Raw genomic sequence first — 13190 nt, forward strand, 5'->3', positions numbered from 1 at the left:
CCCCCCCCCCCACCCTCCCCCACCCCCCGTGGTCTGCTGTGGTTCTCTTGCACCCTCCCTGTTTGCCGGGAGTTTTTACTCACAACATCAACGGGTTAATATTCAATGGAAAGTCTGTGTGTTTTGTGCTTGGAGAAACCTTTTAAGAGGCACTTTGCTGAGACCACGAAACACGAGGTTTGTGCTCTAAATGCGATTTGGACCATCATCTGTCGGGAAGACAGAAGACGGGATGTTTCACTTTAGGCTCATTCTGCAAATTACTGAACTGCAAAGAGGTTCAAATCACGGCGGCGCGACGTGACGTGTCTGATGACAAACAGAGAGAGAGGGAGGGAGAAAAGCAGGGAAACGTGTGATTTGGCTGCGATCGAGACCTCGTGACTCTTAAGACTATTTTCGAGACGGTCCCACCTAACATGCACGTTGAAGTTTTGTCTGTCGGTTGATTGATTTTGAAAATGACCCCACGCGGAGGCCGAGGCGGGAGTTCGGAGGAGCGGGGACGGACACCGAGACCCGCGCAGGATGGTTCTGTCATCTGACTCTCGGTCGCTGCTCGGAGGACGAGGGACCCTGGGGAGGTTTTTGACAGTTTTGTTGTGGTGGAGGAAGTCCTCGCCGTAGATCACATACACGTCGCCCCCTCCGGGAGACAGCCGAGTTGCTTCTCAATGATACACCGCAGGTAGTTATACCTGCAGGTGTGGAGACAGAGGGAGATCAAATGTCAGCCACCACGGACGGGCTTTTTGTTTTGTTTGTTTGTTTGTAAAGTGATTACAGTCGATGAGCATGTTGTGATCATCCGGTGAGGGAGTTGATATATTCATTGTACCTTCTTCTGAGTTTTTGCACCTCCCTGTCCTCCTCTTCCTTCAGCTTGGTGATGAAACTCTGCAGGACAGGCATCTCAAACTTGATGTACTGCGCCACCTGGTGGAAGGAAAGAGAACGTTAACGACACCGCTCGGGAGATCAAGATGCATGAAAGGTAAAGAAGAGAAGACTGGATACACGGTCGGTTAAATACGTATATATTTGTCTCCAGCCAAAAGGTTACAGTGAATACGGTGATTTACGTCATATGTGACTTCCTCTCCCAGGTCCTCTTCCATGACGAAAACTTTGCAGACCTGCTCACATGGACCTTGTATTATTCTCAGCACCAGAGGGTAGTCGGTCCGCTTCAGTTTCACTCGCTCTGAAACACCAACACATCCACAAACGCACTGATTAACAGATATAACAAATAATATGGACACTGGTGTATTGTCTTCCTTATGAAAGCGCCGTGTCAGTGATTCTGCATGTTTGAACCCAGCTGCCATCCTCAGACATCTTCAGTCAGTTCAAGTCGTTCCCCGAAACACGCAGCCATGTTTCAGCTTTTGGAATATTTTGAAGAATTCTCTAAACTTTCCAAATGAAATGTCGAGGTGCTACAACCACCTTCAAATTCATGTCTTTGCATTACAGGACTCGTGTCCTGTAACTCAGTCTTCATGATCCGGGACTCAGATAAACTGTCTTCATGATCCAGGACTCAGATAAACTGTCTTCATGATCCAGGACTCAGATAAACTGTCTTCATGATCCAGGACTCAGATAAACTGTCTTCATGATCCAGGACTCAGATAAACTGTCTTCATGATCTGGGACTCAGATAAACTGTCTTCATGATCTAGGACTCAGATAAACTGTCTTCATGATCCTGAACTCAGATAAACTGTCTTCATGATCTAGGACTCAGATAAACAGTCTTCATGATCCTGAACTCAGATAAACAGTCTTCATGATCCTGAACTCAGATAAACTGTCTTCATGATCCAGGACTCAGATAAACTGTCTTCATGATCCAGGACTCAGATAAACTGTCTTCATGATCTAGGACTCAGATAAACTGTCTTCATGATCCAGGACTCAGATAAACTGTCTTCATGATCTAGGACTCAGATAAACTGTCTTCATGATCCAGGACTCAGATAAACTGTCTTCATGATCTAGGACTCAGATAAACTGTCTTCATGATCTAGGACTCAGATAAACTGTCTTCATGATCCTGAACTCAGATAAACTGTCTTCATGATCTAGGACTCAGATAAACTGTCTTCATGATCCAGGACTCAGATAAACTGTCTTCATGATCCAGGACTCAGATAAACTGTCAAAATGATGTCAACGCTCATGTCTACTGGGTGTTCATATTCATATTCATATTGTTAGCATACTGAAAGAAACCGAAACCAATGAGGCGCTGGAGGGCAGGAAAAAAAACCAAACAAGCGGAGGCATCTTTGAGCTACTTTCTGAAAGGACTGTCGGTAATGAAAGCCGTTAGAACAAAGGATTTACTTCACTCAACCTAAATGACACGTCTTGACATCTCTTTCTACACCGTAGCACAGCAAGAAAGAAACATAAAAACACCACCCTCTTACCTCCACTTGTATGGACGAGGTAGACCGCGAAATCGTCCGGGCTGTTTTCGATCTTGAACTTGTTGAGGAGAACTCGTAGCACCTGCGGTGTGGTCATGCAGCTGTTGATCCGGACGTTAGTGACTGAACCGAACGCCGGGGTGAACACTGCTGTCTGAGACAGAGAGACACGGCGAATTAGTTTCCCGCGTAACTTTGTGTGTAAATATTTGTCTGTCAATTGCAGAGCGACATTTTGCTCGTTTACTAGTTTAAAAAGAATTTAAACCTCAGCATTAAAATGGTGGATTACGTAATCTGTTTAAAAGTAGCACATAAACTCTGTGGAACTAACTGCACTTGATTTATTAGAACTTGTTGAACGTGACGTTATGTTTTTTGGGGGACTTTTTTTTTCTGACAAACGCTCGGGGCTGACGTCACCTTGTGGTTGTAGAAGTGTCCGTTGATGGAGAATCGGTGGCGTCGGATCTTCCTCTGGTCGCTCGGGGACCTCCGCTGGCCTCGTCTCAGGACCCCGGCATCGCTCTTCGTCCTGAGGAGCTGAGCGGAGCTCTCGCTGTCCTCTGTCCAAGCAACAATCACTCCCTTTAGGTTATCAGTTACTATTCAGTGTCTTCAACAAGAGAAGACGTCTACGGGACTTCACTTAGCTTTGAACTAAGATGTCCCAATTACGGCTGGTTCTGGGAGAACACCCAACTTCTGTCTGCGGTGTTTTAAAAGCAGGTCCATATCTTAAAACATGAACGTAAACATGACCTGTACACAACTACAAGCAACGTTCGGTTTTAAAGAAAACATTACAATCCCACCACAGTGGACAAGTTTTAGGTTTTAATTTCAACTGATAGAAGTATAACGATGACTCCTCTAAAGATAAGAAAGTAAAAATATAAGGCTTTAATTCCCTGATCGTGAGTTTCCATTTTGGAGATGAGAAGTTTCCAGCTTACGGTGATGTCATTTTATGTAAAGGAGCTGAGAGCTGATTAGAGATTTGCTCCACGGTGTCTCTTTAGAGCCAATTTAATTTGATCTTCATGACCTAATGCACAATTCATTTTTTTTTCGTCTGGGAAGACACCACAAATAAAACCCACCCTGCATATTTGGTAATTTACGTGCATGTGCATCCCTATGACCGACGTACGACGTCGTTCACTGGCTCCTCATTAGAACCAGGGCAGTAACACTCATCGTGTTAAAAGCCACTCACCGTCTGTCTGCTCTTCCGTCACACCGTTGTCCTCCGGTTGGCTGTCGGGCGGAGTCACTTCCACTGCGGGCGGGTTCTGCTGAGTCGTCTGTTGGCCATCTGTGCTGTTTGGGGAACTTTAACAGGGAAACAAGAGAGAAGCGCGGCTGAAGGAGACGAAGAGGCAAAAAAAAAGGAGAAGAGCTGCAAAGCTGGAAACGTACGGCCAAAAATATTTTCCACGTAAAAGCGGTCAGTAGATGTTTTGGAGTACAGTGTCGTCGACGGTGTTGTGTTTGGAGTAACAACTCCAGCGTCATTACAAGCGCTGACACAGAGGTAAGTCTTGTTATTCGAGTTCCTGCCAAGCAGCAGCAGCATGTAGTTCATGTACGTCATATCCGTGTTGGTTAGCGTCAACTTGCCGTGGCTTTTTTTTTTTTATTAATTGTTAATAATGCAGATTTTCTGTGTTTGAAATGTGTCCCCATGAGTTGTGACAGTATTTCCTTTCATATTTGAAGTAACCATGTGAGTTTTGGAAAGATTTACCAGCAAGATTACTGCAGATTATTTGGCTTCAAGTTTTGTGTTGTTTTGTCCATTTCCTGAAAGTCATTTTATCACCCAATTGTGAGCTGCATGCCTGTGAGGCCCGTTATCCTTGGAACAAGAATAGCTTCATTTGATGAATGGGATTACAGAGCTGAAAATGGGGCTCCAAGCCTATTGACACCAACTGATCCGTGATAGCTCGGGGCAAAATCCACAACCGAGGTGGCTTAAAAGGTTTACTTTTGTTTATGGGCCGCTGCCAGTTGGTGTCGAATTCAGGATTCGACTGCTTTTGCATGGATTTAAATCTCCCAACAATAAAGTCAACAAACATTGGAAAAAAAACTTAATGACACTCATTTAAAACGTTTAAATACCAGCTCATCTCTCATTGGACAAACTGCACATAATCTATATCTGTCCTCACTGACACCTCCGTTTGTCACCGTTTCCGGTCATTGACGTGTAACTGGAGCTGTTTGGACCTCTTACCCTTGACTGTCCAGATTGCAACCGGAGTGCCAGGACGTGGAGGAGGGAGGAGGCCGGATTCGCTCGTGATCATCCTGCATCTGAAGCCTGATTGGTCGCCGCAGGCCCCAAAAGATATTCAGCAAACCCTCGACAACTAGCTCGCCCTCTTCCTGTTAGGAGACACAAGCTATGATCAATAAACACGATTTCTGAATGCGCGCGCGCACACACGCACATGCACGCACGCACGCACACGGACACGCACACACACACGCACACGCACACACACACACACACAACAGGACAGTTATTGCCCCTTTGGGCTGGAGCATGTAATGGGTAAGGTATATTAAATTGCCGAAGACGGAGTAATAGTGAAAAGGTCAACAGGGATGAAGCCTGGAGACATTCAGACTCTTCTGTTGAAAGTAAAACATTAAAAGTAAAAACAAGCAGACAGAAACAGACAGCTGTGCACACTCACCTCTCTATGGCGAAGCTGTAGATTATGCCCTTCATAGTAGAGGTTGTATGTTTTAAGATGCGAGAGGACTGTTGCCCTGAAGACAGAGAAGTTGCATCACTGAGGAGGAAATGCTATTTGAAGCCGCCATGATTTTAGCCAACTCACAACAATGTGTCGCCAGAAGTCATGTGTACACATTATATCAGACTGGTTTACAAAACACAACAGATGCGGTGAAATTGATTTGCTGTACACGCAGCCTTTGATTTAAAGGAATTAATTTCACAGCCGTTTGTGGCAGCAACGACAGACACCCCTGTTTCTGTTGTGAAAATGAAATCTTTCTGAATTTCGGGGATCTCGATCTGTGCATTATTGTTTCCCATCTTGTGATCGAATTGGCTGTTTTACAGAGTTGTGTAAGGCGATATGAGCTGGAGGGCCCCATGTGGTCCTTAATTTCACTGAAGTACTTACTATGCACTTAAATCTGTCCATTAATCATCAATAAATCAGTGAATGTATGTATAGGTAAACCTTTAAAACCGTCAGAGTTGCTTCAACAACCCAATTTCACACCATGTTATTCCAAGTTTTTAACATACACACGCCACAGATTAATAAAGGGTAAATATCTTTTTTTCAGTCATAAGTTGACATACGTCGATCAATCCCTCCGGGATATCGTGATCTTTCGATCGCATCAACTGCTGCATATTTAACCAGTTGCCCTGCAATCTCTGTTGAAGGTATTACAGCACAAAATGAGGCTTTACAAACAAAAACAAAACCCTCATTTAGAGTCAGAAAGACTCTTCAGCTTCTCTTCTCACCATCAAAACAAACCACATTGCAGCTAATCGAGAAAAATGTAAAACCTGGAAGTGAAAGGGTTTATGGGATACGTGTTCCTCTCAAGAATTAGGCCTCCAGTCATCGCTCGTCCATGTGCCGGTCTAATCTCACTGTATGTTCAATTACATTCGTTTTATAAAGCCTTAAGAGAAGAAACTTCAACAATCACAAAATAACCCCTCTGCTCCTGGAGGCACTGGTTTACCACGTGAATAATCATTTCACATACATACACGTTTGCATACTGGTGTTAATGTGAGCAACGGTGTGGAGTTGAAATCTTACTTGCTGATGAACCTGTTCTCTCCGATCTGAACCACGTCCTGTGTTTCATCCATTCTCACTGAGCATGAGAGGAGCTGAGAGACAAAGGAGCAACACAGAGAGTTAATATTCCTCCGTCCGACTCGGTCTCATGACTCCTCATGACCAGCAGAGAGGACAGCCCGAAGGAGGAGAGCCACGGCAGGAAGAGGAGGAGGAGGAGGAGGAGGAGGACGAGGAAGAGGAGGAGGAGGAAGAGGAGAGCCACGGCAGGAAAAGGAGGAGGAGGGAACGCTGCCGACTGTAAACACTAACATCAGATCATATCTACTTTCCTGTCAACTCCTTCCCTCAAGATCCTGCCAGGTAAAACACCGCCGTGCCTCTCAACACAACCAAAGTATTCAGTGTGTGATGAAGCGGAGCAGCTGCTCTTCACTCTCCTCTTCATCTTACAATGTGTTTTCTCTTTCCTGTCTGCCGCTTAAATCTTATGTCGTTCTCCTTTACGCACACATTCGCACATGCAGCTGTTATGAATGGCACTCTGCCATCACCCTGGAGAGTATTTCCTTTTCCCTCTCTGCTGAATGAACGAGTGTGTGTGTGTGTGTGTGTGTGTGTGTGTGTGTGTTGTGTGTGTGTGTGCGTGCGCTTGGCAGGACAGAAGGTTCAGGAAGGAGGCGGACAGGTGCAGGACACGTGGTCCACCCGCTGCTCCAAATGACTTCAGCTGCTTAAACATTTATCTCTGAGCGTGCTCCGACTGAACACATCATACGCCCTCATCTGTCACATGCCACATGAATCCGAATGGTTCTCAACCTTCTGCTTTCACCCACAAAGACATATTATCATGGACCTTCGGTGTGTTTGCAAGTTCAGTCACATAACTGGATATAATTCACATTTTTGCAGAGCGTAGTTGAATGCCCGCCGTGTCTATAAAGAGGACATATTTATGGCTTGCAATGTTGTTCGCTGTCTCCAACACTTTGGTCCAGAGTGAAATATCTCTACAACCACAGGATTGATAAGTCATTTTGTACGAGTCTCAGAAGAAGGTCCGGAGAGGATGATATTTATTAACTTTAATGATCTCTTCTAGGCCTTCGCAATGTCGAGGTCTGTGCTCGTATGTTGAATATAACTATTGGATGCGCTGACAGTCATGTTTCCCTCACAATGATATTAACTTTATCATCTTTTTAATCTCTCAAAATCTAACAAATGACATTTCCATCAGCTTTGGCTGCATTTCGCAAACGTCAGCTCGCTCACACCAACATGGTCAACATGGTAAAATGACGTGTGCTTGAACATCACATTGTCGCTGTGAGCCGACGCGATGAAGTGCTGTAGATCAAAGCACCTTTATATCTACACACAATCTCACAGAGCTGCTAACACGGCTGCAGGCTTTATGCCTTTGCGTTTTTTTACTAAAGTTACAAGCAACCGACGTATTAGATTATTTCCATTTGGTATAGAAATCAATTATCACACTTTTGAGATTTAAACGTACAACACATCTGCAGTATTTTTTTCAAAGTTTTGTTTTACGGTTTTATTGCCTCAGAGCTGCTTGAAACAGCGGATGGAAGATGCACATCTCTAACAAGAAGTAGCATGAAGTGGTAAGCAGGCTAAAACACGTAAAACCATCAGTATGGCTGTTCTGTTCAATAGTTGAAAGCCCTCATGAAAAGTGGGGTTTCTTATTCTCTCAGAGCTACTGGAACAGAGCAGCTCACCAAAAACCCGCAGAGTAAATATAAGTATGTGTTAGAAGAGGATACGTGATCTTACCGTCGTGAAGAGAGCGTGACCTTGTTGAGTCAACCAGACAGACGGAGCTGCCTGTGTGGAGAGAAAGCAGAAAGTTAGGCGGGTCGAGTCTGTACGTGGCCTCGGGTGTTAGCGGCGCTGTGACTCAGGTGAGGGCTTAAAACGCCCCTCGCAGGTCTTTTCTTTTGGCTGTGACAGCGAACAGACGGGGAAGAGCGGGGGCGATTAAAGGAAGTGCTCCCCTTCCGTGAAGTCACTTCCTCCTTTACTCAGTCGGTCACACAGGAAACTGACACGAGCCCTCACACAGCGCACGACTTCCTCAATTCGAGCAGCACAGAGGAGTTGTCACCCAAACGGAGTTCACGCAACACCAGCAGGGGGTCTCTCGAGCGACGACACATCAGCACAAAGAGCTTCGCCTCATTGTCAGGCTCTGAGCACGGAGGTCAGACTCACACCTCAACAGTTTTAGTGTCAACAAAAGATATTCGCAGCCCGACGAGCAGCTTTAAAAACACAGTGCTGATTAATAAACTGAGGCTGTCAATCTCTGAAATGAATGTGTTGAGTTATTGTGGCCAAATTAAATATTAAACACTAATCAGCCCGGCCCCATGCCGAGGTCTATCAATATTTCAGCAACTATATTAGGCTCGTCAGGCACTCAAACGCTCACCATTGACCTACACAATGGAAGTCATTAGTGTTTAATACCACGTCCGTGGTCAAAGTGCTGGAAGACTCTTTGAACGGGGGATGCCAGCGGTCTGAGACAGACGCGTGGCCGGCTGTCAAACCAAAACAATGCCGTAACTGTGGGGCAAGTCACAAGATCAACATGAACTTTAGGTCAACCGGGTTGTCATCTGATAACAAAACTGATCCTTCCCCTGATGTTCCCTCCGGCCCCCGAGATAAAGATCAAATCCGTCATCTAAGCCACTGCGGGTGTGTCATTATAAACGTGTACCCGACTTAGTGTTTGTTGTTTTCGTCAGCTGAAGTTCTCAGTTATGTCGCGGCAAAATTAATGTTGTTATACGAGGCTCGATATTGTCTCGGGTTTGTTTTTATTGCCATATTGTGATAAAGCTTCGTTTGCCCTCAGCTGTAAAGGCGACATCACCGTAAGATAAAACAATATCTGGGTACTCTGGAACATACTGATAATTGTGCCAACATAAGGCCAAAACAATTATTTCACTACCTTCCTGTAAGTATAAAAATGTTAACCTGTTTTAGAAAGCAGGAACGAGCAAACTCCTTAAATCTGACCAGACACATTTTGTACATTTTTTTTCCACCATCAAGATCTAAAGCAGACCTATTCTATCTGTGGTAGCAGATACTGCTAATACCTGCTTACATGTTTGGCCTGCACATGCAAGTGTGCCCTTACAGGTGCTAATATATCTATTGACATTTGTGCTGTAAGTGTAACAGTTCTTTATGGCCATTAATTGACCAAATATTCTGTGCATTCCCGGTGATCTTTCTACGCTGTCATTTTTCATTCTTCTCATTTTGCAATTAAATCCATGTCAGAGACCATCTAACTTAGTCTGGGTTGGAAATATTGATTCAAAGCAGTCTTCATATTAATATCAAATTTCTCTTAGTATTTTGCAGCACCATGAAGGAATTTGATTAAAGCGAATATGAAAATCCCCAAAACTGGACTGGCATAGCTTTAATGGCTTTAATGAAACCACACCAGCCAATAGGCCTGATTAATGCCTAATAAATTGTATAAATTACACGGATGTTCAACACATAAACCTCTGAACCACCGGTAGCTTTTTGTCTGTTATAACCAGAAGGCCTCGTCTCCAGGAATAATCTGTATGACGGTGAGACTGCAGCCCGGGAGCCGACAGCAGCATGTGGACGGCAGACTGACCCACGGCTGAACCCGGTGAGGTCAGCGCTCCTCTCCGTGCTGGACGACGGTCTAAATGTAGACCTCAATCACTGACCGAAGTCTCCTGTGGCTCATTACAACGTCAGCAAATCCTCCTCCTCCATCCTCCCCATCCTTCTTTACATCTCCGTCTCTGCCGTGTTCTTTTGTTCCACACTAACTCGGTTTATTAACGGCGGTCCAATTTTTCTGATGAGGGAACTCTTCCCACTCTGACGTCTGGTTTTTTTCCACCCAGATTTCTTCTCTGCTTCGTCTTCTCTTGTGAAACACTAGAAGCCATCCAGCCTTCTTTTAAAACTCATGACCACAACTTCCTGACTAGTCCCCCCCCCCCCCCCCTCAACTCTCGCTCTCTTTCATCGACACACATGCACGCTTGTTTTCTGCCCTCTCGCCCTGTCGCCTCCGAGTCTCCTCTGTCAATGTCTTCGGCTGATTTGGTCGATGAATAGCTCCAAACCTCCTCCTTTCCTCTGTTAAAAACCGACCAACACCGCCTCCTCCCTCCTTCAGCTGCCACATTACTACTGCTCTGCCTCACTATTGTCACTATTGTCATAGCAACACCAAAAACATCTAAGCTCCAGCAACTAGCCGACATGACTGAGCCAAAAATAGTGTAGGCTATGTGTGTTGGTTTCTCCTGCTCCTTGTTAGGCTTACTGGGGTTTGTCAAAAACGCTGCGACTCGAATCCAAACATGGCTCCCAAACTCTTCAGATCAAGCCTAGATTATTCCTGCCCTTGAGCGAACACTAGGGCTAAAAAAAAAATAAAAATAGTTGTTTATCTGCACCGATTTTATTCAATCAAAGTTATTTTTGATGCAAAAATAGAAAAAATAAATAAATAAATAAAAAAAGTGCTCCCTATCTGTAAATAGGCCGACTCAACTGTGATCATTTTGGAGATGGTGCTGCTGAACTGCTTCTTATCACTCTTCATAACGGCCAAGAAGTTGAATCCACACCTCTCAAAAACACTTTAAACAACAACAAATTATAATTATGACTTTCATGGCAGGTATGTTGCATTAATGCAGTTTCAAATAAACTGGAAATTGAATGTTGCATTATCAGCCAAAACATTCACTTCTTTGGGCACTGCCTGTGTCTGGCCAGCCTTATGTGTGCAGAGAGGAATCTGCCCTGCTGGTTATGTAACCTATTTTACGGGTACATAAGTGTGTACACTCCCTGCTGGAGACCAAAGTGTGATCGTCTCCGTCATGTTTAATATTTAGATCGGGGCATCATCACCGCATGTGCATCTCCTATACCATAAATGTCAAAAAATATTCGAGGTTTTTAGTCTCCGTGCGCGTCGCGTGTGCTTTTATAACGTAAATAAATGCGTCCGTTTTGCATTCAATGCCGTCAAAATGTTCTTAAGTCTTCTTTTTTGTTCAAACAAACACGCCATCAAAAACTACACCCATGTCCGTGTCTACCGCATCTACCCACGGACGTCTTCATGGTCAGCCCGCTTAGCTACGCCGAACCTCGGTCTGATTCCTGCCGACTTTTGGAGGTCCTCCCTCGGCTCACCGAACGCGGTCCTCCTCGGTCCTCCTCGGTCCTCCTCTTCCTCGGTCCTCCTCTTCCTCGTCTTCCCGTTAACGTTCAACTCCTCTGTCAACTCGCTCGTTCTCCTGCTGTTGGAAACAATCAGTGGGGGCGCGTGCAGCCGTGCATCCAGAGGCTGGTGGAAGGAGGAGGAGGTGGAGGAGGTGGTGGAGGAGGAGGAGGAGAGCGCGAGAGAGGTCCATCTGTTGTGGCGGAGCTCGCGGCACAGCAGCGTCGCGGGGCCCCGGCCGAGAGCCAATCAGAGAGCGACCCCGATGCGCCTTTGTTCGCGCTGCGTGCGGAGATGAATGAAAACAGGACAACAATGGGAGAGCCGAGCACGCGCACACACACTCGGGGAATAATCAGCAGTCAATGGTATTCAATGGAAAACCCAGATTTAGTGGAAGTAAATACTACGAATGAAAGTATCACGTCCCATCAAACTCTGTCCACCCATTTAAAGTTAAAAAACAAAACATGTTCGTTTATCGTTTCTGACCAGGGATGAATACGGAGGCTCAGTTCAGGCAAGAAAAAGAAAAAAAAAAAAAGAAAAAAAAGAAAAAAAAAAAAAAAGACTTGGCAAGCATTATTGGCAGTAAATGGAGATCGAATCCAAAAAAAATTAATTTTCTTCCCCCCACCCCCCCAAAAAAAATACATAACACAAAACTCTGATTTCTATAGCCCACAAGCTCATGATTCATGTGATAATGTTGAGATAAAGCAGAAAACATAATTTTGACATTGTTGTATTTGTTATGTAGACTATGAGATGGCACCACTTTCACACGCTGGACATAAACCTGTTTCCACTTCTCAGCAAAACACACTGACACAGGGACAGTGTCTTTCCACTCTGACGATTGAACAATTTGGTCATTATTTTAACTTTTACCATAACACTAGAATATAGTTTACTGTAGTCTAACTGTAAATTGGAAATGACATGTTTTACATTTATTGTTACACAGTGTGCACTTACAATCATTATAAAACTTAGCCACCAGTATGTACTGTATGTAAACATTCTTGTGCATTTAGAGCAATGGAAAACTGAAGAATTACTTGTGTTTGCACATATGGGCCAATAAAGCATATTCATAATTGTGATTTTACTATTTTTATTTATGATGTTAATAATTGTAAAAATGTGGCAAACAAGAAATATAAACTGAACAATTAGTCAAATTAAATAAATTCAAAACTATATTGGTTCCAGGTTGTCATAAAATATACATATTTTTTAAAATCAAATAAAATGTTTCATAGACATTAATGATAAATAGTTGTTACTTGAAGCCCTAATATTTAGCAAATTCAACATTGAAGTGTAGGTTCAGCAAAAACTAAGTAAACACTGGAAAATGTGAGCCTGTACAAAATAAAACGAAGGTTCGTAGTGATTTTCCTCTGTAGCTGCATCCATGGCTGGCAAATGAGCCAAAGGGCTCCTAATAGCTCCCATTCAGTTCCACTGCATTGTGTCCTAGATCATATTACCTACAACTAGATTTTAAAACGAGGACCCATTTTAGGAGAGGGCCTCAAGATTCGGTAAAAAGCTAGATCCATGTGCAGGTCCTTACTGTATTACAGGGGCTAATACTGTGCATTACTTCATATTTACAAAAACTATTACAACCAATTGCAT

General features: G+C 44.1%; 1 protein-coding gene across 2 annotated transcripts; it reads right to left on the reverse strand.

The window, feature by feature from the left end:
- Positions 1–22: 22 nt before the first annotated feature.
- rassf2b (Ras association domain family member 2b) lies at positions 23–11765 on the reverse strand. Of its 2 annotated transcripts, none has more exons than XM_069178526.1 (11): positions 11516–11765; positions 8063–8113; positions 6275–6348; positions 5153–5228; positions 4687–4838; positions 3661–3776; positions 2865–3007; positions 2442–2595; positions 1083–1204; positions 839–936; positions 23–698 (listed from the first exon to the last, which is right to left on the reverse strand). In XM_069178526.1, exons 3-11 carry the CDS (start codon positions 6325–6327, stop codon positions 629–631), a joined length of 984 nt encoding a protein of 327 aa, XP_069034627.1. In that variant the 5' UTR covers positions 6328–6348; positions 8063–8113; positions 11516–11765; the 3' UTR covers positions 23–628. The 2 variants fall into 2 exon arrangements, with proteins under 2 accessions (XP_069034627.1, XP_069034628.1); XM_069178527.1 differs by having other exon boundaries at positions 11470–11765.
- Between the last annotated feature and the right edge of the window lie 1425 nt (positions 11766–13190).

Source organism: Embiotoca jacksoni, unplaced genomic scaffold (genome assembly GCF_022577435.1).
Source record: "Embiotoca jacksoni isolate LCO1_2020_lvr unplaced genomic scaffold, fEmbJac1.0.p SCAF_8, whole genome shotgun sequence".
In the NCBI taxonomy this organism is placed as follows: domain Eukaryota; kingdom Metazoa; phylum Chordata; class Actinopteri; family Embiotocidae; genus Embiotoca; species Embiotoca jacksoni.

Excerpts from the sequence above, each read along its gene's own strand:
- rassf2b (XM_069178526.1), bottom strand. The coding sequence starts at position 6,327 with ATGGATGAAACACAGGACGTGGTTCAGATCGGAGAGAACAGGTTCATC. Across the intron at positions 5,229-6,274 it reads GAGAACAGGTTCATCAGCAA|GGCAACAGTCCTCTCGCATC; the intron begins GTAAGATTTCAA and ends CTCTGTCTTCAG. Across the intron at positions 2,596-2,864 it reads GACACTTCTACAACCACAAG|ACAGCAGTGTTCACCCCGGC; the intron begins GTGACGTCAGCC and ends TCTCTGTCTCAG.